Source organism: Sus scrofa, chromosome 3 (assembly GCF_054392235.1).
Source record: "Sus scrofa isolate SSC_HxYL_T2T_F1_AM1 chromosome 3, Sscrofa_HxYL_maternal_Yorkshire_Landrace_v2.0, whole genome shotgun sequence".
Classification (NCBI taxonomy): Eukaryota; Metazoa; Chordata; class Mammalia; order Artiodactyla; family Suidae; genus Sus; species Sus scrofa.
In genome coordinates, this window is record NC_139385.1 from 68,720,012 (window position 1) to 68,746,422 (window position 26,411).

Below are 26,411 nucleotides of genomic sequence, written 5' to 3' on the forward strand. Positions count from 1 at the left end.
GCCAGGAAGAACGACAGTAAATAGATAAACACACGAAATCACTACCTCTTTGGATCCTTGCAGCTACTTCGTGTTATTAATATATTGCACGGGAGAAAAGTAGGACTCGACTTGGCACAGATATCGGGCTCCAATGCGACCAGCCTAGTACCCTGTTCACCATCCTAGCCGCTTTAGGAGATGGCAGCTCTGTCAGGAATTACTGTACCTGGTCGTCCCACTTCTAGCAGATCATTCTTGGGAAAATAATTCCTAAAGACAAACAAGTGTTCCTCAGCCCATTATAATGTCATCTTGACCTGGTTGGAAGGAAACATACAGACTGCTAACAAGACTTCTCTATAGGTGTGGAGAAAAAAGGGCTTTTTAAGAGATTTTCTTTACATTTGTATTATCAAATTTCCTAACACAGTAGACTGTGATAAGACCATCCATATACATGTCATTTTAAATAGTCTTTACGAGGATTCTATAGAAACACATTGCTATGTTCTGAAAATAATATAAGTAAGTGAGGCACTGTGGCTGCAATTAAGTAAAATAACGTTGGTGTGGAAGGTAATATGCAAAATTGAGTAAACCAACAGAAATACTGTGTGAGAATTTTCAGAATAAGCCGCCAGAAGAAGCAATAATACTACTGAGCTTTTCCACTGGACTGGCACACTTCTTTTGGAAAAAGGAAATAAACTCAACCCCTTTGGTTCACACTTCTGTCCCCCAGTCCAGAGAAAATGCTGACACAGTGAGAATGGATGACAGGCTTGAAGTGAGTCATGTGCCTGAAAAGTTAACTCACAAAGAACACTTCCAGAGGCAAGATGGGGAAAATGCCTAGTGCATCTAGACAGGGCTCTGACCTTTGACAAGTAACTTTTCCCTTAGTCTCTGGCTCCCTTAGAAAACAACCTATAACTTATTCTGGGGGGAAGAAGACCTTTCGGTAGAAGAAAACTTTTGAAAACTTGGATCACACTTGGAAAACACAAAGGGCGATTTAAACTGTGAGACCCAAAGACAAAGGATCCAGTAGAGGGCAAGCCAAGCTGCTCAGGGAGAGATTTCCTGTGAATAGAGGCCCCAGCACACACCTTCACCAGCTTCCTTCTTCCCTGGCTCTGCACCATTCTTTGGTCCATCGTCACAGCATCAATGGAGACTCTTGTCACCGGATGTTCAGGTCCCTCACTGACACTCCCTGGATTTTCCTTTCTGGTCATTTGGTCCAAGACATTTCCATGTTTTATCTGTATTTATTCTTGAGTTTTAAAGCTGTGACTGTGGCCACTGGCTCATTCCTGCTTCTCTTTCTCTCTCTCTCCCTCCCTCTCTCGTCTGCCGACGTCACTTCCTTCAGCTGGTCTTCCTTGACCGTCTTGACTAGGTTGGATCAAGGTTATGGGAGCAAAGTGCTCCCCTCCAACAGCATCCAGGACTTACTTTCTTGTAAGGCCCATTCATTCATTCATTCAACAAGTATTTCCTGCATTGAATGCCTGCGGGGTACCAGACACTGTTGTAGTGCTGGGACTACAGTGGAAATAAGAAAGATGCTGACCTCCTGGAGCTTCAGTTCTAGTGGGAGGACAACAGAAAATACACACGTCTGTACTTTCTTATCTGATCATAAGTGCTATGGAGAAAAAGTAATCTGAGACAAGAGGGACTATTGCTAAGCTATTTTGGATGGGAAGGCTTCTTCAAGGAGGTAACATTTGAACAGAGGCTTTGATGCAGTGAAGGGGTGAGCCTCAAAAAGACCTGGGAGAAGAGAATGTTCCAGGCGGAGAAGACAGCCTGAGAAGTTGGTGGCACATGGCACACAGCAGGGGCTTAAACATGTGTGGAACAGAGGAATGAATGAAATTCTTCCTTGCCCTCCTATAAGATTTTGTATTCATTATCCCTTTTAAGGGGAATGTTCTCCTTTCTTTCTGCTTACCCGGCGTCTCCCCTTAAACATTGCCCCCAATTCACCCAGTTAAGCAGGGCTTGCCTGAGCCCCTGGCGGGGGCGCACTCAATCAGTTGCACCCATCAGCCAGGCCTCTGTGAGCACCCAAGAGTCCTCAGGCTGAAACCTTGGGAGCGGGTGCAGTGAGAATGCCTCAAGGGGAAGGCTCTTCGGGAGATAAACACTCCAACTTTAGAAGCAAGCTCCTTTCTCCTTCAGCCACCAGGGCAGAGGGGAGGGCCAAGCTGCCCAGCCCAGCTGCCCTGCCAATGCTTGGGGACAGAAGGAATCCATTTTACTGGATTCCTTACGGTGGCAGTTGAGCACATTTGCCCTGTCTGTCCATCAGCATCTCGCACCCTCTAGCTCTTGTGACCACAGCCTTGATCATATACCTTTGGTAGGATATGTTTCCGCTTCCTTTTTACTGCTAAAACAGTCCCAGAATGCTTGCTCGACAGTCAAGCACAGCTGCTCTGTGACAGGTACCAAGTACTGACAGAACTCAAATAGGCAAGTGTAGACTTGCCGAGATGTATATATATTTCATTTTTTATTACCAATCAAAAATAAATTCCATATATTGTTTAGCAAATATTATCATTGTTTTGTGACAAAAGACACAAGAGTCATTAACAAAAAAACTCCCCGAGAGTCAAACTCATAACAATGCCAAAATAAATCACAAAAATATACAAATTAAAATCTTATGCAAAATAAATATGAGTTCTTTGTTACGGTGGCTGTGACTTGCCTACCCATCCGGAGGCCATTTGTGAAGGTCTCCCTTCTGTAGGAAGACATGCGGGGCTGGGCCCGGTCCAGGGTATGGCTCAGCCCAGGAACCAGAAGTTGGAATAGGAAGTGAAAAATTGCACTAGGAGGAGGAAGTCATCGGACCAGTAATATTTGGAAATAATCATGACCCTCTGAAAAAAGTGATTATAAAAGGAGATGGGAAGGGGAGGCAAGGCGGGACCATCTCTCCGTAGTAACTGTGTGTGCAGAGGTAGCTGTGGAAGTGTGTGCACCTGCTCCTTTGACTTCACACACACTCACTGGTTCAGGCCATGGCTTTGCTCCACCTGGCCCTCAGGTCCCAGGAACACAGCTCTGCAAGCCCCCATGTGGACTCAGAAAACAAGCTTCTCCTATAGAAAACTCAGGGGTTTCCCCCCATAGGGGACAAAGGTCTGGTGTCCTTTTCCCTAATGGCTGAAAACCCATAGGTATCACCACCTTCTCACCAGTCTTATAGGAATCACTTCTGTGACTGGAGGAGACTTTAAACTGACCGGTGGGGGCCGGCACACTTGGTGCAACATTTCCTGGTCCCAAGCAGAGTGCTTGGGGTGATGGGGCTCCCAAGTCGAGGGCAGGAGCGAATAAATAATACTCAGGAAGGCCTGCAGTCTCCCTCTCCCTATCAGGGCCCAGCAACTGTTCCACCTGACAAAAGGGCCAACGTGGATCTTGGTCCCATTGCCTCCCCGATGGGGGGAAGCCTGCAGCATAGGGAAAAGCTGCTGGGGTAGCACTGCTCAGGGGCGTGGGCTCTCAGGGCCCAGGACATGAGCTTCCCCAAAGGCAAGGATTGCACATGCGCGCGTGGGGGAGTCGGGGCTGCCAGCTGTGAGCCTTTCAGGTGGAAACCTCCTTCTTGGGTTCTGTAAGTGTGTGAACAAGGCCAGGTAAGCCTCAGCCACGGAGGAAAGGGCATGAAGAACCTGCTTAGGTTGGCTTCCTACATGTCCTCTAGTCCTCAATCCCCAAGAAGCATTGGGGGTTTGGGATCAGAAGAAGGGCTCTGTCAGTGACTAAGCCCTGATGTTCCTTGGTGGGTAGGTGGCGGGTGGGGGTGGGATTGCTAACCATGTAGATGCCCGTGACCAGGGTCCCTCCTGGCCCTGAAAGGAGCATCCCAAACAAGTCTCCTCTAACGTGAACGCTCTCCCCACCTGGGGAAAACCTTTGGTGGAAGTGAGGGCAGGCTGGGGGAGCAGGGGTTAGTGATCTAAAAGGTGTGAGACCCTGCCTAACACTCTGAGTCAGCCCCATAACAGGGGAGAGTTGTCCAAAGGGGCAGGTGTGAGGCAGACCAACAGGGCAGGGGTAAGAGTCCTCAGCCTGGCCCAACTCAGCAGTGGAGCCCGTCGGCAGAGTTCTAGGGAGTTCCTGGGTCCGATGCTTGACAGGAGGTGTGCTCCTCTCTGTGGCTGGGAGTAGCACGTCCCTGGTCAGTGACCCAAGAATCGGTGACAACAGGCCAGCCTCAGCGCATGTCATGTCCAGGCAGTTGTTCTCAGCGCTATTTGGTTCTGTGCTTCCAGTCTTCCCTCCCAAGAGAAAAGCTTCCTCCAGCAGGCCTCAGGGATGTGGTCTTGGAGGAAGAGGAGGAGGAGGAGAAAGAGTGGGCTCCCTGAGTCAGGGACAGAGCCAGAACATCACGGCTAGGAGCAGATTATGGCTATTGCTTCCTGGGGTTCATTCTACCCCTTTTAAAGTTGCAAGGAAAAAAAAATTGTTTTTAAATAAAGTCCCTTAACCCTGTCTTCCCTTCCCCATATGATATTTTAAAAGAGGTGCGATGAGTCTAGTTTAGAAGCGCTCCTGGTCGCCGGCCCTCGGCCCCACCCATCGTCCAGGGCTGGGCAGCTGCCACCTTGGAGCTGTTCAGAGGTCCCTGTCAGAGGCCACGTCCCCCTCAGGCTGGGGGCCCTCTGGCTGCTCAGTCAGACAAGCTATCTGTCCCCCTTCCGGCCTAACAGGCTCCCTGTCTTTGTGTGGGCCCAATGGGGAGGCCCCCGCGGGGTTGGCGGGGGGCCCCGGGCCCTCCTGTCAGATGGCACTCTCGTGGGAGGCTCTGTGCAGCAAGGAGTTGCGCTCGTTCAGGAGAGTCGTGGTCTCGTCCACCACGGGCAGCTCGGATTTGTCAGTCAAGTTCTCGGTGCAAATGGTGCATCCGTCCGGGGGAAACTGAGGGCAATTCTCCATGCGTGAGGCCAGCAGCCCATTCTGGTACTGCTGCCGGGTGATCTGCAGCAGGAAGGGAGGCGGTGACTGAGAGCAGGGCTGGGGGCAAGCCCTACATGACAGATTTTTTTTTTCGTTTTATTTTTTTCTAGGGCCGTACCTGTGGCATATGGAAGGGGTCAAATCGGAGCTGCAGCTGCTGGCCTACACCACAGCCACAGCAACGCCAGATCCTTAACCCACTGAGCAAGGCCAGGGATTGAACCTACATCCTCACGGGTACTAGTCCGGTTGTTAACCCACTGAGCCACAATGGCCAGGATAGAGACTGTGAGTCCAGGAGAGAGGGCCAAGGGTGAGAAGCAAGGGTAGGGAGGACACCATCCTGGATCTGGGCCCTCGGTGCTGGCTGTGGTGGATCAGAGAAAGCAGCTGCCAATTAGAGGCAGGGGGATCCAGACGCCCAGGGAGAGGGCCGAGGGAAGCACTCACCTTAATGTACTGGAGGTCCATGAGCGCCCGGACGCTGAAGTCGGATATGTACTGGCCCAGGATGGAGCTGCCAAACTGGTTGCTGCTGCCAGCCAAGGCCGCTGTGCTCAACGAGTCTGAGCGGTCTGGGTAGCTGAGGGAGGCCGAGCGGCTGAGGGGCGTGGGGTGGGATGGGGAGCGGTCTGCGGAGGGGGAGAGGCTGTCAGGCGGGGGCAGCTGGGCACCCCTCACATCCTCCTGTCTAAGCTGGTCCTACGGATGCCTGGGCGGTGGAGCCCCCACCAGGAACAGGCAGTATTTTTCAGGCACAAATGGAAGCTCTAACTGCAGCAGGTCTGACTCCATTGAAGCAAATAAGTGAGTTTGTTTGGGAGTGTTGTGCAATAAGTATTAAAAAGTCCCCCTCGACAAACAAAAACCAGAGACACAAAGTCTATGGCTGCAGAACCCCTCATTTCTCCAACAACTGATCAGGCGATGGTAACACAATGATCACCCAAGCTAGAAGACAGGCCTCGATCCCTGTCTCAATGACAGTTTCTGTCGGGGGACATAAACTGCATACTTTTAAATTATATGAAAAGGAAGAACCCACAGTTTGCACTCCCATCACATGTACATACACCCCTAACATGACACCCTGTGGCACATGTCAAAACGCTCAAAGAGCTCCAAAGGATGTTCTGCACGAGACCTGTTCTGTGTGGAACAGTCCAACCCCTGTGTCTGCTGAGCCCCAGCCAGTCTGGCAGGAGGACAGGGGCCTCTCACAGGAATGAGACTGTGGCCCCTGAACCCCAGGCCTCCCACTGTGAGTATCTGGGGACCACTTCCAGTCCCCATCCCATGAGAAAGAGCCTGGGGTAGTGGCCTCTTCCTGTCACTAGGGGCAGCACAGGCCCCCATTCAGTGTACTGTCACCAGGAAAGAATGACTCAACCTCCAATGAGGAAGGAACCAGCTCCTTATTTTGGAAAAGGAAGGGCACACACATTATTATACATCATTATGCCCATAGTTTTGAGAACACTCAGAAAACAATGAAATGCACCAAAATGTTAATTGTGAAGACATGCTGGCTTGTTTTAAACAAACAGGAAGTGAACTAAGCTTTTTTGCTTAGTTAACTACTAAATTATTAACTAACTACTAAGTTAGCCATTCTAACAAATAGCCTAGAAAGAAGAGCACTCATTGAATATGGGTGACTGATTTAACCAAATGTACTGAAATGAATAATACACTACTAATTTTCATTCATAAAACTAGGAAAATGCAGTCCACCCATGTGTCACTCATTCTAACTTAAGTAACACTTCTGATTAAGTTCTAGAAAAGAACAGAAATACTAGGATATTACTTAATATTTCACATTAATTCTTTGGATGATAGAATACTTTTTATTAATGCTTATGAACACCTCAGAAACAGAAATTCAACTTAAAACGAACACAAGTTAGTGACGTGGCCTATTAAAAAACAGAGGTCCTGGGTCCTTTGTGGCACAGTGGATTAAGGATCTGACGTTGTTGCTATAGCAGCTTGGGTTGCTGCTGTGGTGAGGGTTCAATACCTGGGAACTTCTACATGCTGCAGGAGCAGCCAAAAACAAACAAACAACAAACAAAAGAAGTCCTAGAAATAAATATACCGAAATATGAACAGTTTCTGAATAACGAAATTATGATGCTTCTTGATTTCCTTGATTTTTCTACTTGCCCAGGTTTCTAAATAAGCTGTTACTTTTACATTTAAAACAAAACCAAAAAAGGTAACTAAAAAACCCAGAGGATTTTGACTTGGTAATTCTGTTTCTGGAAGAATATTCTAAGGCTGTATCTTACACACAGAAGAAAATTTTCAATAAAGAGGTTTACATCATGCTGTTATTGAGAACATAGACCCCCATGAATATGCATGGAGGGGGTAACAGATGAAGGCCCATCTGCTTGGTGAAACCCCGTGTAGCTCTATGTAGAAAGCCTATGGAAAACTATCTCGGTGCCCATATTAGGTAAAGACATCAGGATTCAAACCAGGTATGCACGAACTGCTGGCCTCTACAAAACAGAATCAAGTGCAGAGGAGGAGACGGAGGCTGAGGGGCTGGCCAGCAAGGGCCTACATGGCTCATTCTGTTCTTATCAGACAGCCCCTGCTCAATGGCCATTAACAGTTCCCTATCTCCCATCACAGCCAAAATGTGGTTGTGTCCAAAAAGGACAAGGGACCTCTAAGTCACTCTTTTACTTTTTTAAAAGATGATCAGCAGAAAAGGGTGCTCTGGCACATTTAAGGAAGAAAAAAGCCCAGCTGTACAAACATAAAAGGGGAACAGCGGACTGAAGTGCTGGGTTTGTAGGACGGCTGGGGCGCCAGGAGCTTCTCAGTTACACACTGACACTGGGGCTCCATGCCACCGGAGGGCTCTTAACCTCCTCCAGCACCACCAGCCCAGGCTGGAACTCTGACAATAGGACCGTATTCTCTGCCACTTTCCCTTGCCTCATGAGATGGGCACCTCGTGAACTGAATGATTCTTGGACCAACACAGTTCCCAATCCTGGGACAGGGCTCAGGAGTGTGACATATAAAGGCCAGAAAACAGCCTGTGACATTTGCCTCTTCCTAAATTCTTTCTGATCAGAATGTCACATTTTGGTTGTAAGAGAGAAAAAACAAATAGTCGTTGGGCTTCAAGTAAACATTGTATATCAATTCTCTCACTGTTCCCAACAATTCTAAAAAGGGGGCACACGTATGGTTCCCACTTCACGGGAGGAAACCTTATAGTAGGTAAGTCAGCTCCCGGAATCACTTAGTTGGTGTCTGTGAAGACCCCGTTCAACCAGAGCAGTCTGACTGTGGTCACACTGCTAACTGCCCAGGAGCTGCCTCCCTCTAGCAGGCAGACACCAGCAACAAAAGAAGAAAAAAGCAAAGCCTGTGAAGGAAGGTGAAAAGTTTTTTAGAGAAAACAAGTCATCCTGTTGAGATCTATGAGCAACCCTCCATTCCTAGTCTATCACCTGCAGACGTGTGTGTGTGTGTGTGTGTGTGTGTGTGTGTGTGTGTGTTTCTTCTCAAGCACTAAAGGACCTTCAAGGAAGCCTTTCTAGGACCAAGGCAAAGGCACAGTGTAACTGGGCCCCAGGCCAAGCAGGAAGGATGCTACCTGGTGGGGGGGGGGCAGCCCCAGTGCCTGCTGGGAGAGGTTAATGTAGCTGTGGTGTGCAAGCTCAGGCGACAGGTGGCAGTGCAAACTTCTCCAGCCATGCCATGTTACCTGAGAGCCAGGAGAGCAGGGAGTTCCGCTTGCCAAGCGGACACCCAACCTGGGTTGAAGGCACTGGAGCAAAAGAGGAAAAGGTCAGTGATGGATGGATGGACGTGGAGGCACAGGAACACGATGGAGAAGCAGACCTGCTAGGGGCCAGGCTCCCTCGAGCAGAGAAGAGGCACAATGGAAGAGAGGACATGGCTTTGACAGGGAGGGGGCCCAGAGCCAACCAAAGAATCCTGATCAGAGAAGGGCAGAAGCTGGCGCAGTGGGCACAGAGTTCCCCTGGAAGTCATCTCCTCGCCCGTGCCCCTGAGGCGAACCAGGGGACTCCAGGGCCCTGACCCAGGCTCTGAGGCATCACTGCAGAGGAAGAATGTTTGGAGGAAGGCCCTATGACCCTGTGCCCTTCTGAACAAGATTTCCCCAAGCCGGGTGGCAAGAAGCACTCTTGGGAGGGGTCCTCCCAGGCCGGAGGCATCTGATTGAGGCCACTTGCTCCAAAATCCAGCTCTGGAGCTTTGTTCCTGCACACCCTCCACCCCCAAGGCCTGAGCTGTGACCATATACCCACGGGTGCCTGGCCCACCCCACGGGGTCTTCTTTGCCAAAGGACAGCAACAGGAGTTCCCGTCGTGGCGCAGCGGAAATAAATCCGACCAAGAACCATGAGGCTGTGGGTTTGATCTGGCATTGCCGTGAGCTGATGTTGCTGTGACTGTGGTGTAGGCCAGCAGCTGCAGTTCTGATTAGACCTCTAGCCTGGGAACCTCCAAATGCCATGGGTGTGGCCCTAAAAAAAAAAATGGGGACAGCAACAGGCACAGCACTGAGGCTCCCCAGGAGCTGCATCACCCCGTCACTGGGTGCCTGTCCCTGGCACCAAAGCAGTCTTTCACGCTCCAGCTTGCAGCAACCTGGGGCCACTCAGAGGGGTCACAACATCTAGCGAGGGGCTGAGCTGGGTGAGATTTGGCCAGGGCGCCCACTCTGGCCACAAGGCACCTGAACCACCTGGGACTGGAAAAGCAGAAGGCAGCAGGGTGACAAGAGTGACCCTCCTCAGAGGGTGTCCAGTCCCTTCTTTGACCCCAAGTCCCTTTATTCCATCAGAACCAACCCTTAACCAAAAGGCAGTGTTGCTCAGCCCTGTGAAAAAGCGGAACCCATCTGTAAACCTCATGTCCAATGGCACCTGGCCCAGCCCCGACCATGGGCACTTTGGACCCCCTCCCTCACCCGGATCCCCTGGCGCAGTCTTCACGAGCGAGGCCCTGAAGTCTCCCTCCACCTGCCTCCTCTCAAGCCTCTCCTACTGTCATGGCCAAGGAGGCCTAAGGTGCCTACTTGCCCAGCGGGCCTGTTCTGCTATCACAGGTTCCTGCTCAAGGGCCACAAATAACCTCTTGCTTCCCATCACACACAAATGCCACCGACTTTGTGGGGTGCCCTGACACACACCCACATCTCCGTCTCTGGCAGCTTGGTCTCACATCTTAGAACACGCTCGAGGCTCCCTTCGGGCTTTGCTCGAAACCCCTTCCCACCTCCTTCCCCCACTCTCTGAACCCCGCCCAAGGGGCGAGTCACTGCTCTTGCAGGCCACCTCCTCTAGGTCCTGGCGGCTCTGGCTCTCAGTGGCCTCCGCTGCCCCAAGCCACACTAGGTAGGAGCCTTCTAGATGGCCCAGTGACTCACCAGAGGGGGACGAGGACAGGGCCATGGTCCCGTAGTAGGAGAAGGCACCCGTCTCAAACTTCATGTTCTCCTTCCCAGCCTCCACCTCCACCTTCCCCTGAGAACACAGCACAGGGTTATGAACAGCATGAGAAGGACAACACAACCCGGAAAGCAAGAGCCCAAAGCATGCGGGAGAAGCGAGGAGTTGGGGGGGGGCTGGTCCCAGAGCCCCACAGCCCCAGGACCTCCAGGGTGGCCTTGCAGGGGGATGGGCAAGGTCGCAAGGTCGGGCCTCGAGGGCAGGAGGTGGGCAGGGGAGGGGTGGCGGGCAGACCTGCAGGATGAGGATGAAGTAATCGGCCGGCTTGTTGCGGGTGTACAGGTAGTGGCGGACAGAAGACTTGTTGTGCTCGTCAAACTTGAGCTCCTGAATGACCTCAGGGTACTTGAGCAGCCGCAGCAGGATCTTCTCGGATATCAGAGAGGGGCTGAACTGCGGAACCTCTGGAGGAGAGGGAGAGGAGGGTGTCATCCAGGGCCAGGCGGGCAGTCGCTGCTGAGCTGGATGGCCCTGCCTCCCTGGCAGCGGTGTCCTGGGCTCTGGCCTTGACAGACCCGAGTCTGTGCGCCTAGGCGGCCTGAACAGTGGCTCCTACACTAACAGGACATGGCCTCGGGCCACTTCTCTCACCTGTCTCAGTTTCCTCATCTGTAAACGTGGATTTAAAACTTTATAGGGTCGCCGTCATGAGGTGAAATGGGATGATGGGTGTAAGACATTCAGACACACGCCTGCTAAACGTGACTGTCACATGGGAAGTGCCTGCTAAACGTGACTGTCACGACTGTCAGTACACACATTGTTGACACCCTGGCAGGAAAAGCCAGGAATGATCACTGAAGAGGTGCCTCACAGAAGCTTCAGCAAAGAGGGCTGGGAAGGAAGTTGGACCAAGGGGAGAGGCCAGACTTCTCCTGATCAGTCACCCAGGTCTCCAAGGGTGCTTTGAATTAGGGCTGAGAAGAGAGGAGTCATTGACCTAGAGCTCAGGTCCCTGGGACCAGCAGAGGCAGGTGGAGGGGAGGTGAGCGCATGGAGCTGGACCCAAGGCCGGAGAGGAGAAGCCTGGGGCTGCAGGTTACGCCAGGGGAGGGGCATGTGGAAAGGCCTCCCTGCTCTCCCCCTTGGGCCAGGGGCGCCCAGGCCTACCTCAAGTCCTCCCAGCACAACACATCCATGTCAAAAAGCATCCCAGTGACAGAGAACACAAAGCACAGGGCTCAGCGGTGGGGGTGTATAGGGTGTGTGTGGCTATGTGGGGGGGCTTGTGGGTGTGTGTGTGGGTGGGTGGGTGGGTGGGTGTGTGGGTATGTGGGGGTGTGTGTGGAGGTGTGTGTGTGGGGGGGTGTAGGGGGGATGGGTGTTGGGGGGGTGTGGGTATGTGGAGGTGTGTGTGTGGGGGGGTGTAGGGGGGATGGGTGTTGGGGGGGTGTGGGTATGTGGAGGTGTGTGTGTGGGGGGGTGTAGGGGGGATGGGTGTTGGGGGGGTGTGGGTATGTGGAGGTGTGTGTGTGGGGGGGTGTAGGGGGGATGGGTGTTGGGGGTGTGTGGCTATGTGGGGGGTGTGTGGGGGGTGTGGGGTGTGTGTTTGTATGGGGGTGTGTGGCTGTGTGTGTGTGTGTGTGTGTGTGCAAAGAAAACACCTCACCCCCTTCCAGCGGCAGCCAAGCTTGGCCCAGCTCTTCATGGAGCCCTTCAGCTGCCGCAGCCCTGCTCCCTGGAGTGGAGTAGCCAAGGCCTGTGGCTGTGTTCCACGGACATCGAAGGTCCCCCTCCCGCTCTTACCTGTGGCCAAGAAGCGATGAGCAGCCAGAAGTAGCTGAGGAGAAATTTTCACCTTGAGCTCATTGTCAGCATCCTTGAAGGCTGAGAAGTCACGTTTGTTCTTCTCAGATACCCGTTTCCGGCTCCGGTTGTCAGCTGCAGAGAGAATCCAGAACTGAGAACAAGGACTCAGAAACAGCCTGGGAGCTGCTGGCCGGCGCCCCACTCTGCAGCCCAGACAGGAGGAAGGCAGCCCCTCTAGATACTCCGAGCAGCCCCAGGGGGCGCTGCCTCCCTGCACAGTGGCCCTGGCTCCTCGGGACAGCAGCTGGGGGTCTGCATGGGGCAGGTTCAGGAGGGACACTCACTGTACATATCTGACTCGTCCAGGATCTCGGACTTGATGATCTCCTCGATGACATCCTCCAGGGTGACCAGGCCCAGCACCTCATAGAAGGGGTCACCCTCGCCCTCATTGTTCACCTTTTGCACAATGGCCAGGTGGGACTTCCCTGCAGGGACAATATAATGAGTCAGACAAGAGCAAAGGCACGAGTCATGAGACTCCTAGACCAAAACGTTAACACATTTTGGGGTCATGAGTCACTGGGGTGGGGTTATGGATGGCCTTTTCCCTGTTCTGTATTTCCTGATGTTTCCTTTTTTTTTTTAATGATTTGTATTTTTTTTAATGATTTGCATTTTTCCAATACAGTTGGTTTACAGTGTTCTGTCAATTTCTACTGTACAGCAAAGTGACCCCAGTGTCATACATACATATATACATTCTTTTTCACACATTATCCTCCATCATGCTCCATGATATGTGACTAGATACAGTTCCCTGTGCTAGACAGCAGGATCTCATTGCTTATCCACTCCAAAAGCATTAGTTTGCATTTTCCTGACATTTCTATTGTAAACAGATACTACTTTTATGACAAGGGAAATCAAAAGTATTTTTTAATGTAAAGACATTTAATTAAGGACCATTTTTAAGAATAGAATGAAAAAGGCAAGGTCCTGCCTGGGGCCATGTGTCAGGGGCTCTCAGGACCCCTGCAAAGGAGAGCGACCCACACTGACAGCCCGGGAACAGGGGCGCCATTGGTCAGAGCCCTGTGTGTGCCAGCTGGACTTGGGGCTCCCTAGGGGGCCTACATCCCACGTCCCCCAAGGGCCTGAAGGACCTGTCACTTTCTCTCACTCAGCACTCCTTGGCAAAACGCCCCTGCATGTGCCCAGGAGCCGTGATCCTGCCCAAGGCAAAGGCTCTTGGTTCCCGAAGCCATTAACAAATTAGCCCAGGCTATAATTAGGCCAGGCAGGTACTATAATTAGAGGAGGGCCACCCTTCAACCCAAAGAAAGAGACAGTGAGGCAATCAAGGGTGGGGAGGAAGGACCCTCTGCAGAAGTTGTGTGGGGTGGGAGGACTTCCCACCCTGCTCTGGCAGCCCTCACCCATGTGCGTGACAACAACAGGTTGACAGCCAAGAAGAGCCTGGCCCACACTATGGGTTCAATGGGACTGTGTGCCCCACACACGAGGACACGGGTTTGGAGCAGCCTGAGGGGAAAGGCCCCAGGAGAGATGTGAAGGGCAAGTCAGGGCCTCCCGCTCAGCTTCCCCCTCAAAACCCAATCTCAGCTCTCACTGTAAGGCCTGTCCGCAGGGGATGTCCTCCAGGTCTCTGAGGCCACATGAGACCCCAACCCCAGCAGGATGCACTTTTTACAACTCCTAGGGGCCTCTTGGACAAATGGAGAGATGAGAAATGCCAGTTCTCATGACCAGCATTTTTTCAAATAAAGTGAAAAATCTCAGAGTACCCCACATGTGATGGGAAGAGTACTGTTTTTTGTGAAACTTTTTCACAATGTGCCAGTCACAACTGTTCACTTATTTCTGGTTGAGGTCAAAATCTTTCAGCACCTTGCCAGATAGAACCATGGCTAAACTTCCCCAGGGTCTTCAAGAGATGAGTCAGCAACAGCAAGAGCTCTGCAGGCAGGTCCTCAGCAGGCAGCAGCGGTCAGGGCCTGGACCTGGGGTCCAGCCCTGGACTCTTCACCTGCTGGAGGCAGCCCACACAGGAGTGCCCTCTAGAGACAGAATTGACGTTCTGAGGGCCTGCAGCAGCCAGACAAGTACGTCACCAGGCAGGAACCAGAACTAAAGCAAGGAAGCTTGGACCACTTCCAGACTGGCACCCTGGAAGAAGCCTGGGAGTGCCCAGTGTTGGGGGAGACACATGGGTCCCCACAAGCACTCTGGTTGGTGGGCAGGCAAACTGGTGCTCATATCAGGCAGCCACATTCAAATTCAGGCAACATGGAGTTTCTGTCGTGGCTCAGAAGAAACGAATCTGACTAGTATCCAGGACAAAACAGGTTTAATCCCTGGCTTCACTCAGTTAAGGATCCAGGTTAAGGATCCAGCATTGCCATGAGCCATGGTGTAGATTGCAGACATGGCTTGGATCTGGCATTGCTGTAGCTGTGGCATAGGCCAGCAGGTATAGCTCCAATTTGACTCCTAGCTTGGGAACCTCCATATGCCGTGGGTGCGGCCCTAAAAAAACCAAAAAATAATAATAATTTTTTTTTCAGGTAGCATGTCTCAAAATTAAGGATCCTGGAAGTTCCATGGACAGGAACTTATTCTATGAATATAATTTTCAAAATGCTGAAAGACAAAAAAGCAAAGGAGTTCATCGGAATATTCTTTTTTTTTTGCCTTTTTCTCTCTTCTAGGGCTGCTCCCGCGGCATATGGAGGTTCCCAGGTTAGAGGTCCAATTGGAGCTTTTGCTGCTGATCTACAGCAGAGCCACAGCAATGCAGGATCTGAGCTGCGTCTGCGACCTATACCACAGCTCACGGCAATGCCATATCCTTAACCCACTGAGCAAGGCCAGGGATCAAACCTACAACCTCATGGTTCCTAGTCGGATTCGTTAACCACTGCGCCACGACGGGAACTCTGGAAATATTCTTTTTAACTACCTCAAACCACAACAGCAACAGAGCAGGAGTACTTAACAGGAGCCACTGCTGCTCTGGGGAGAATGTGGCAGAGCTGGATGGACCAAATGTGGAATGAAGCCCTAGAGAGGCTATAATGGCAGAGCAAGCAATGGGATAGAATGCACAGTGCCATCCGCCTGTAGGGGGTTGGGGGTTGGGCTTGAACTTCCATGGAAGGGTCTGGAAGAGGTAACAGCGGTCACTTTTGGCGGTGTTTGGAGCTTGAGGGAGGAGCCCTATTAACCCTCATACTATACTCTTCTAAACTGTTCTATTTACTGGGCATGTATTATTTCTATACTTTTATTTATTTATTTATTTATTTGCTTTTTAGGGCCGCACCTGCCGCATATGGAAGTAAGTTCCCAGGCCAGGGGTTGAATTGGAGCTGCAGCTGCTGGCCTGCACCACACAGCTCATAGCAACACTGGATCCTTGATTCACTGAGCAAGGCCAGGGATAGAACCTGCATCCTCATGGATATTAGTCAGATTTGTTTCCACTGAGCCATGATGGGAACTCCTTGATATGGGCTCTTAGCCTCAGACCAGGGACTGAACTCAGACTACAGTAGTGAAAGTGCTGAACTATAACCACTAGATCACCAGGGAACTCCCTGTAATTTTTTTAATTGAGAAAAAAATTAAAGGTAAAAAAAGAATTAAAAGGAACAAAGGGAACCTGGTGAGAGGCTAGGATAAGCAAGGACTCTGCGTGCCTAACCTGCTGCAGACTGAGCCCAGGGGACGAGGTGTGTGTCTAGATGTGGCTCAGTTAGCAGGCCTTTGCTCACAGCCCAGACGTCAGAGCCTCACAGAGAAGACACAGTTTCAATAATCTGAGAAAACGTTCTCCTCCCACTGAGCCCTCTCATGAACTCACAGGCTCAGAACAAGTCCTGACCCACAAACAGCCATGGGTCGCACCAGGCCTCACAGGGAAAGATTGACGGCTTCTCTGAAAAACCAAAATATCCCTCCTGTGGATGAATATACCTACTCTGTGGAATAGATCCCTGGAGCCCCTCTCAGCCCTCCCGCCTCCTCTGGGAGGTGCCTTTGTTGAATTCACCGTTGGGTGTGGGTGCCCTCTAGGTGGCAGCACCTTCCAGACAGGTACCCTGTAAGTGGGCAGACCTGGGGCACAGCCCATTAGTCCTGCTCTGCAGCCTTAGAGCTTGGTGCACTGGTGCAGGTTGTGACTGGCCAGCTGGGCCCCTAAACAAAGGTGCTGGGCTGGGAAGTTCCTGTTGCAGCGCAATCAGATCTGCGGTATCTCTATGGGTCAGGATACAGATTCAATCCTTGGACAGGGACAGTGGGTTAAAGGACCCACCATTGCCACAGGCAGCTGTGGCGTAGGTCATAACTGTGACTTGGATCTGATCCCTGACCCAGGAACTCCATATGCTGCAGGGCAGCCAAAAAAGAAAAAAAAGAAAAAAAAGGTGCTGGGCTGGGGACCAGTTACCCTCTGCTGGCCCAGGCATGGGACCCTAAGCTGTGTTTGCCTTTTTCTATTTATCTGCCCAGAGGGGTTATTCCTTGGTCTTAGCAGAACCTCCCCCTCCCCTGGTCAGAGAACCTCTCTTGCCAAGTCACCAATAACCTCCAATGGAGGGATCTCATTCTCAGATGACTGGCCCAGGCTGCAGAGTCTGACCAGGGGTCAACTCTCTCTCTCCTCCTGGAATCCTCCTTCCCCTCACCACTCTCCAGGTTTCCCTCTGACCTCAAGGCTGCTTTTTCTCCCTGACCTCTTTATGCAGGAGGGTCCCAGGGCTCAATCCTTGCACCTGGTCCCTTGCCTCCTGACTTTAAATACAAATTATATGCAAAGATGTCTCAAATATGTACTTGCAGCCCAGCCCTCTAGACTCATACATCCAGCTGCTGGCTGACAGCCATCTCCACGTGGATGCCTAACTCCTTGAACTTAACCTAAACTGAGCTCCTGTCCTTTCCCCCCAGACTTCTGCAATCTCTATCCATCCAGTAGATGGGGCCCTAGGGGAATAAACTTTGCCTCCGCTGTTTATCCTTACAGAGCCAGCCCATTCAGCAGATCGAATCTGCTCCGTCTGCTGCGCAGACGCAAAAAATCCAACCACTTCCAGGGGCCTCCACTGCTACCAGCTATGTGAGCTATGCGCCTCTCCTCTCACCTAGAGGGCGAGACCTCAAGTCTTTAGTCTGGATCTGAGTCTACTCTCAACAGAGCAGCAAGAGGGACCCTCTTGGGACAGAAGTTAGAATGTCACCTCACGCCACACCCCAACTCCTCCAGCAGCTCTGTCTCACTCCAAGTCAAAGCCACACGCACATAGTGGCCTGGGTCTCAAAGCCCTTCATGCTGACCCCCGTCCTCACCATCTCCTCCTCCTTCATAGGTGCCACTCGACCTCCTGGCTCTTCTTCAAACACCTGGGCTGCTGCCTGCCTGCTCCTCCCCCGCACACCTGCACAGCTCAGCCCTGTCGGTCCAATGTTCAAATGTCACTTCTCTGTGAGGCCTACACAGAGGGCCTCACCGAGTACAGCCACCCCTCCTCCACCCCCTCAGCCCTGGTCTTTATCACCTAAAATAAACAACAGAACACGCTTGTTCATTGTGTTTATCCTTTTATGGCCCATCTTCTCCCACTAGATGGAGTGCCCTATTACAGCAGAGGCTTTCCCTGTATGCCCACAACTCCGAACAGCACGGGGTACACAGTAGGCGTTCAATGAAATCTGTGGAATGGATGACTTGGTTCGAGTGGATATTCCTTAGAAGTTGGTTGGAAGAAAGAAACATAACCAATGGTGAGGGGGACATTGGGGCAGATAGAGACTAGAGAAAGAATTATTCTGAATTTTAATAATTAAGAAGCTCCTAGGAGTTCCTCTTGTGGCACAGTGGAAACAAATCCGACTAATATCCATGAGGATGGGGGCTCAATTCCTGGCCTTGCTCAGTGAGTTAAGGATCCAGAGTTCCCATGAGCTGTGGTATAGGTCGTGGAAGCGGCCTGGATCCCTCGTTGCTATGGCTGTGGAGGCTACAGCTCTGATTTGACTGGTAGCCTGGGAACTTCCATATGCTGCAGGTGCAGCTCTAAAAAAAAAAAGCAAGAAACTCCTACAATTCAGAAATTACTGTTAGCTGACTCACCATTTAGAATAAAGAGATCAACTTAGGGCTTACATTTATGATTCTCATTGTATGGAATTTTATTTTAATGAGTTACCATTTCATTATTTTATTTATTTTTGAGGGGGGCAAGGATTGAACCTGCATCCTCACAAAGACAACGTCATATTGTAACTCCTCAGTATTGCTGTTTTCTTTTTGATAGTTTCCTAAGTAGAAATTCTAAAATTTTGATAATCAGTAGTATAACCAAAAAGAAACAAGTAACAAAAAAAGTAACTCTTGGCGTTTCCATCGTGGCTCAGTGGTTAATGAATCCCACTGGGAACCATGAGGTTGTAGGTTCGATCCCTGGCCTTGCTCAGTGGGTCTGGATCTGGCATTGCCGTGAGCTGTGGTGTAGGTCACAGATGTGGCTCAGATCCCAAGTTGCTGTGGCTGTGGCATTGGCCGGAGGCTACAGCTCTGATTAGACTCCTAGCCTGGGAACCTCCATATGCTGAGGGTGCAGTCTTAGAAAAGACAGAAAAAGACCAAAAAAAAAAAAAAAAAAAAAGTTAACTCTTAAAAATTCTCTCACGCTCGTCACATTGGTCCAGGCAGAGCATCAGGAGCAAAGCTGTGCAAAGACTGTGCAAAGACTGGAGGAGGCGGGTACCCCTAGTCTGGGCCACATGTGGCTGTTGTGCTTTGGAGAGAAACTACTGCTCAAGGCAATACTGTGCACAGGACAAGGAACACCCAAGATTCTGGATCCCTGAGCTTTGCAAACAGTTGTACCATTTGGGCTGCTGGGACTGGAAGAGGAATTGGCTTGAAGCAAGACAAAGAAATCTACATTGCTCCTTCAGAAGTTCAAAAGAAACACATTCAGCCTGAAGATATGCTGGTTTGTGACACTGATGAACAGGACATGACCTCTGCCATATAAGAATCTAAAAAAAAAGCCAGCGTACTCCCCTTTTCATGAATGCATACACAACCAGAGGAGGTGCCATGACTCATAACCACTCAAAAGGTGCTTTCATGGACACCCTTCTCTTCCCAGGAAGGGAGTTTATTTTTTTATTTTTTATTTTTTGGTCTTTTTAGGGCCACACCCATGGCATATGGGGGTTCCCAGGCTAGGGGTCAAATCAGAGCTACTGCTGCCAGCCTACGCCACAGCCACAGCAACTCGGGATCTGAGCCGAGTCTGCTTCCTACACCACAGCTCACAACAATGCCGGATCCTTAACCCACTGAGTGAGGCCAGGGATCGAACCCGCAACTTCATGGTTCCCAGTCGGATTTGCTTCTGCTGCACCACGATGGGAACTCCCCAGGAAGGGAGTTTAAAATTACTCAAGAGGAGTTCCTGTCGTGGCGCAGCGGTTAACGAATCCGACTAGGAACCATGAGGTTGCGGGTTCGATCCCTGCCCTTGCTCAGTGGATTAACGATCCGGCGTTGCCGTGAGCTGTGGTGTAGGTTGCAGACGCGGCTCGGATCCCGCGTTGCTGTGGCTCTGGCGTAGGCCAGTGGCTACAGCTCCGATTCGACCCCTAGCCTGGGAACCACCATATGCTGCGGGAGCGGCCCAAGAAACAGCAACAACAACAACAAAAGACAAAAAGACAAAAAAAAAAAAAAAAGTTAAGGCCAAATGTATTCCTCATGTTGATGTTAAAACAATCTTACAGATTTCCTCTAAATGCTGCAGAGCTTTTTATTATAACTCAGTTTGGGATGGGTTATAAAATTCAAATCAGGAGATACTAACTCAAACTCTCCTAGTCAAATAAACCCCAACCAAACCAAAAACAAAACAATCTTCTCCTACTGCTTCCACTGGGGCTGGGTCTTCCTAGGCTTTGGAAATTCAAGCACTGCTGGGAAAGGAGGTATCTTGAAGCTGCTGTCCCCAAGTCACCTCTGGGCCACATCTGGCTGCATACTGGCCGGTTCTGTCCTTTGTCAGCATTTGTCCAGGTCCATAATCCACACAGGAGGCCCTAACCCCAGAGGGATTAGCAGATGCAGGCATCCAGCCTAGGCCTCCCCTGCCCTCTTCCACCTGGAAGTGGGGACAGGCAGTGAGAGGACCTGCACCTGCTTGAGTCCCTCAACACCCTCTCTTCCACCCTTCACCCTCTGCCCTCCTCCCTGCCCTAGTTAGCACTCAGCACCCCTGCCCACCCATTTCTTCCTTTCCCAGCACCTGCAGGGCTGCCTGGCTCCCCACGGACCAGGACGTAGCTCAGCCACACCTGCACATGATTTCCCGTCTCTCCATGCACCCCCATCCCTCGCCTGGTACAGACCAGATGCTTTAAACTCTTTGCAGGAAACACCAGGGAGGTGTCCCAGGCCCTAGCAAGCCCAGGCCTCTGCCTTCCACAGTGCTTCCACATTTTGAGGAGGAGAAGGAATACAGTTCATTCCACTTTGCCACAATTTCAGCAAACCTCTGGGTCCTCCACCCCCCATAAAACGCCTTTATAGCCTCTCTCATAAGACTATAAGAGAAATGCGTTACTAAGCACTGGGTTTCAAAGTCCACAACGGCTGAGAGAGGCCCTACTCACCAGTTCCAGCTGCCTTTTCTCATGGGGAAGTTGGGGGCCCCAGCTCAGATGTGGGGCTCCCACGACCCAGGATGGTATCCTCAGCATCTTTCACTGGCCTCCCTATAAGTCACGCCTCCTGCCATCCCAAGTTCCAGGAGCCCCCGCCACTCACCATGGGGCAGGGTGCTGGCCTGGCTGCCGGAAGACACAAGCCTGACTTCCCCAGAATCCCGCCTCCCTCCACACAGCCAGCGCAGGGTTAGGCTGACTATTAATAGTGCTGACCTCAGCCAGCAGGAGGAACCCCGGCCCAGCCCTGCAAGAAGGCTGGGCTGGGTGGCAGAGGAACCAGAGGGCACAGCACAGCCCTCCCACCCCCCAGAGCTCCTCAGCTCCCCAGGTGGGGGCACTCCACACAGAAAGAAGGATTCAGAGTACTGCAGAATATAGAGCACGGAGGGCCCGACTGGGGAGGAAGTTGCAATTTAGGAGTTGCCATTGTGGCACCGAGGAAAAGGATCTGACTAGGAGCCACGAGGTTTCGCGTTTGATCCCTGGCCTCGTTCAGTGGGTTGAGGATCTGGAGTTGCCGTGAGCTGTGGTGTAGGTCGTAGACGTGGCTTGAACCTTGAGTTCCTGTGGCTGTGGTGTAGGCCGGCAGCTGCAGCTCCAATTAGACCCCTAGCCTGGGAACCTCCATGTGCTGCAGGTGAGGCCCTAAAAAGACAGAAGACAAAAAACAAACGGCAATTTAAAAGAATACTGAAAAAAAAATTTTAATTAAAAAAAAACACCAAGGAGTTCTTAATTTTAATATAAATTAAAATAGAAGACTGTGGTGACTAAGAGTGCAATATTGAAGACAACAATGAGATCTTCCCATCATGATCTGGCAGTATGTGTCAAGATATAAAATGTGTTAAGACCTTGGACTCTGTCCCTTCTTTCACTTCTAGGAAAGACCTTAACTCAAAGGAAGTACCCAGGCGAAGCGCAAGGTGTGCCCAGGAGGGTCCACCCAACGCACTTTATAACACAGTACTACAGCCACTGAAGAGGCTGATGTAGATACAGATTTATTTTAAAAGATAGTGGGAGTTCCTGCTGTGGTGCGGAGGGTTAAGGACCCGGCACTGGGAGTTCCCATTGTGGCTCAATGGATTAAGAACAAGACCAGTATCCATGAAGATGTGGGTTTGACCCCTGGCCTCGCTCAGTAGGTTAAGGATCCAGCGTTGCCACAGGTTGTGGTGTAGGCTGTGGACGAGGCTTGGATCTGGCATTGCTGTGGCTGTGGTGTAGGCCAGCAGCTGCAGCTCCCATTTGACCCCTAGCCTGGGAACTTCCACATGTGAAGGGTTCCACCTAAAAAGACCAAAAAAAAAAAAAAAAAAAGGGAGCCAGCATTGCCACAGCTATGGCATAGGTCACAGCTGCAGCTCAGATTCAATCTCTGGCCCAGGAATTTACATATGCCAAGGGTATAACAAAAAAAAGAAAATAAATAAGCAAATAAAAATAAAAAGGCAGTGGTTCACCATTTGTGTAAAGCAGAAAGTTACAAAACAGGACAGTAAGAGTGATAATGGTTTCTTCAGCTTTTGCTTAATGCATTTTAGTATTAGCATGTATCACTTTTTTTGTTTTTGGCCGCACGTACTATATGTGGAAGTTCCCTGGCCAGGGATCAAACCCACACCATAGCAGGGTCCACACCAGATCATTAACTACTAGGCCACCTGGGAACTCCTGTATTACTTTTTAATTTTTACATTTATGATCAGAAAAGATAAGAAGTATATCTAATTTTGAGGTGGAGAAGCAATACAGTTCATTGTTGACTCAATAAGGGAAAACGCAAAAAAAATATCTAACATAGCAGGATGAGGGTGACTTTGACTTCTTTTTTTTTTGTCTTTTTGCCATTTCTTGGGCCGCTCCAGCGGCATATGGAGGTTCCCAGGCTAGGGGTCGAATCAGAGCTGTAGCCACCGGCCTACGCCAGAGCCACGGCAACGCAAGATCCGAGCCGCGTCTGCAGCCTACACCACAGCTCACGGCAACGCAAGATCCTTAACCCACTGAGCAAGGGCAGGGATCGAACCCGCAACCTCATGGTTCCTAGTCGGATTCGTTAACCACTGTGCCACGACGGGAACTCCTGACTTCTTTTCTCAATCATGTTCCACTTTTCTAAAATTTTCTACAATTAATGTATTACTTTTATTTTTATTTATTTATTTGCTTTTTAGGGCCACACCCATGGAGGTTCCCAGGCTAGGGGTCAAATCAGAGCTGTAGCTGCCAGCCTACACCACAGCCACAGCAACGCAGATCCAAGCCTTGTCTGTGACCTACACCACAGCTCACTGCAACGCCAGATCCTTAACCCACTGTGTGGGGTCAGGGATCAAACTCGCAACCTCCCGTGGTTCCTAGTCGGGTTTGTTTCCACTGCGCCACGACGGGAACTCCCCCCTTATTTTTATCTTAATTGAAAATAGAGGAGTTCCTGTCGTGGCTCAGTGGTTAATGAATCTGACTAGGAACCATGAGGTTTCGGGTTCGATCCCTGGCCTCGCTCAGTGGGTTAAGGATCCAGCATTGCTGTGAGCTGTGGTGTAGGTCACAGACTCGGCTTGGATCCTGCATTGCTTGGCCCTGGCGTAGGCCAGTGGCTACAGCTCTGATTAGACCCCTAGCCTGGGAATCTCCATATGCCGCAGTTGTGACCCTAGAAGAAGACAAAAAAAAAAAAAAAAAGAAAGAAAATAGAAGTTAGGAGTTCCCATCAAGGCTCAGTGGTTAAGGAATCCGACTAGGGACCATGAGGTTTCAGGTTCGATCCCTTGCCTCGCTCAGCGGGTTAAGGATCTGGTGTTGCCGTGAGCTGTGTTGTAGGTTGCAGACTCGGCTCATATCTGGCGTAGGCCAGTGGCTACAGCTCTCATTAGACCCCAAGCCTAGGAACCTCCATATGCCATGGGTGTGGCCTTAGAGAAAGGCAGAAAGAAAGAAAGAGAGAGAGGGAGAAAGAAAGAAAGAAAGGAAGGAAGGAAGGAAGGAAGGAAATAGAAGTTAACCTTTCTGTACCTGGAGCTCAGAATTGGTGGCCTCCCCCGTGGATACCAGGATGGACCTGACCCTCTCCCTTCTGCTGATGGACACAGTTGTTTCTGGGTTTTCTCCCTACTGTAAATAATGCTGCAAAGGCGGTTCCTGCAGTCCATCATTTGGCCGGAGTGAGACTATGACACATTTATAGATGTGGAGTCACTGGGTCAACGGACAAATTGATAGAAACCTCCAAACTGTCCTCCCCAGTAGGGGCCCCAGTTTACACTCTCACCAGCGGAAATTATATTCAGGGTTCTTGACTCACTCCTCCATCTACATGAGGCTAAATATACAGCAGGTGCTCGATCAGTAAGCTAATCAATAAAAATCACCAATGGAAATACTACATTCTAGTGGGTTATGTTTATAAAGAAAGAAAATGGAAGGGAAGACAAGGAGAAAAAACAGAGTAAAGCAGAAAAAAAAAGTGATAGGAGGACGGCTACATGGACAAAAGGAATGGAAATGGAGATGCTGGGGCCCACTTGCCACAACAGACAGGGGTCAGCAAATAAAAGGGGTTCTAGGGGAGTTCCTGTCGTGGCGCAGTGGAAACGAATGTGACTAGGAACCATGAGGTTGCGGGTTCAAACCCTGGCCTCAATCAGTAGGTTAAGGATCCCGTGTTGCTGTGGCTGTGGCATAGGCCGGCAGCTGTAGCTCTGATTCAACCCCTAGCCTGGGAACCTCCATATGCCACTGGTGTGGCTCCCAAAAAGGGGGGGGGTCTAAAAGCTGACCAGGAGTCTGGCCAGCTCAGCCACCTTGAGCAAGACAACAATGCAGCCACAGTCCACTTGAAACCTTTCAGAACAGAGTCCACAGCATACAGAATTTCCCATGCCAGGAATCAAACCTGAGCCACCAGAGCCACTGCAGTGACAATGCTGGATCTGCCACCCACATGCTACAAGAGAACTCTTTGTTTACTTTTAATTCAAGATAAATAAGCAACTTTAGCTTTTGCTTCTACACAGATTGACCATGGGTGGGTCCGGACCAGGTCTATGAGCCAGTTGGTCACCGGTCACCTTGGGTAACCAAGGGGCTCTGAGGCTGCCAACACAGGCACTCACTCACACTCCAGCAAACTGAGAGCAAGTGCAGACAGGGATTCACACATGATGTTGATACTGAAGCTCACAAAATGGACAGGTGCTTAACAAGATCCAGGCAAGGAAATGCCAGAGTAAAGAGCAGAGGCACCTACAAAGGCCAGAGCTGCCCCTCACTATCTGCCCCTAGCCAGCACTGGAGAGGGGATCAGTAAGGGTGGAGTCAGGGCTGAGTGGTTGGCCAGAATAACTCGAAATGAGGAAAACTACCTGAAACATAGTTATACAGCCACTGTCAGGAACGATGAATCCCAGCACAAGGATGTCTCGTGCTTTGAGAAAGTATATAAAGTATGTGCTAATATGAAGTGATAACGACCAGCAAGACATTTGAAGATAATGGTTATTCCATTTTTACTTCTTTTAATAAATTGTTATATATATATATATGTACTGGTAAAACAGTACATGTATATAATTTTGAATGAAAAGAGGTTCAAATTTAAAAAAAAAAATTCTTTCTAATAAGGTCCAGGATCAAAAAAGTTTAAAGAGGAGTTCGCATCGTGGCTCAGTGGTAACAAACCCAACTAGTATCTGTGAGGATGCGGGTTTGATCCCTGGCCTTGCTCAGTGAGTTAAGGATCTGGCATTGTCGTGAGCTGTGGTGTAGGTCACAGATACGGCTCAGATCTGGCATTGCTTCGGCCATGGTGTAGACTGGCAGCTTTAGCTCCCATTTGACCCCTAGCCTGGGAACTTCCATATGCCAAGGGTGGGCCCCTAAAAAGACAGGAAAAAAAAAATTTAAAGAGCTCTATTTATTTTTTATTTATTTATTTTTGTCTTTTGTCTTTTTAGGGCTGTAGTCACAGCATATGGAGGTTCCTAGGTTAGGGGTCTAATCAGATCCTTAATCCACTGAGCGGGGCCAGGGATCAAACCCACAACCTCATTGTTCCTACTCAGACATGTTTCCCCTGTGCCATGAAGGGAACTCCAAGAGCTCCATTTAGAACAACACTGTAAAAGCGGCCATGTCTTAACTGTCTCTTCGCACAGCAAAGTGTCCCCCTCAGGTTCCCCTTACCCCAGGCACCCAGCAGCCAGGGTAGGGGGGTGGGGGGCAGGGTGCACCCCCACCCCCAGCATCTCCTACTGTGGACCCCAATCTTCACAGGAGGAAACCCAGGCTCAGAGAGATCCCGCCCAAGATCACACGGCGGCGAGGGGGTGGGTGAGCTGAGATTCAGCAATGGGACTTCTTCAAATAGGCTTCTTTGAACCCAAGTGCCCCAGGGGTGAAACTGTTGACAAACGGATGTGG

At 50.5% G+C, this 26,411-nt stretch overlaps 1 protein-coding gene across 2 annotated transcripts in view; it reads right to left on the reverse strand.

Moving 5' to 3' along the window:
* Positions 1-2,487: 2,487 nt before the first annotated feature.
* The window catches only part of CNNM4 (cyclin and CBS domain divalent metal cation transport mediator 4), a 43,782-nt gene continuing 19,858 nt past the window's right edge, over positions 2,488-26,411 (reverse strand). The window contains exons 2-8 of one of the 2 annotated variants that reach the window (XM_021087271.2): positions 12,572-12,715; positions 12,225-12,359; positions 10,713-10,882; positions 10,397-10,493; positions 8,705-8,767; positions 5,419-5,600; positions 2,488-4,989 (exon numbers count right to left, since the gene is read on the reverse strand). In XM_021087271.2, the coding sequence (XP_020942930.1) occupies positions 4,792-4,989; positions 5,419-5,600; positions 8,705-8,767; positions 10,397-10,493; positions 10,713-10,882; positions 12,225-12,359; positions 12,572-12,715 (989 nt within the window). In that variant the 3' untranslated portion in view covers positions 2,488-4,791. The remainder of the gene's footprint in view (positions 4,990-5,418; positions 5,601-8,704; positions 8,768-10,396; positions 10,494-10,712; positions 10,883-12,224; positions 12,360-12,571; positions 12,716-26,411) is intronic. The other variant, XM_021087272.2, reaches the window with a different exon arrangement.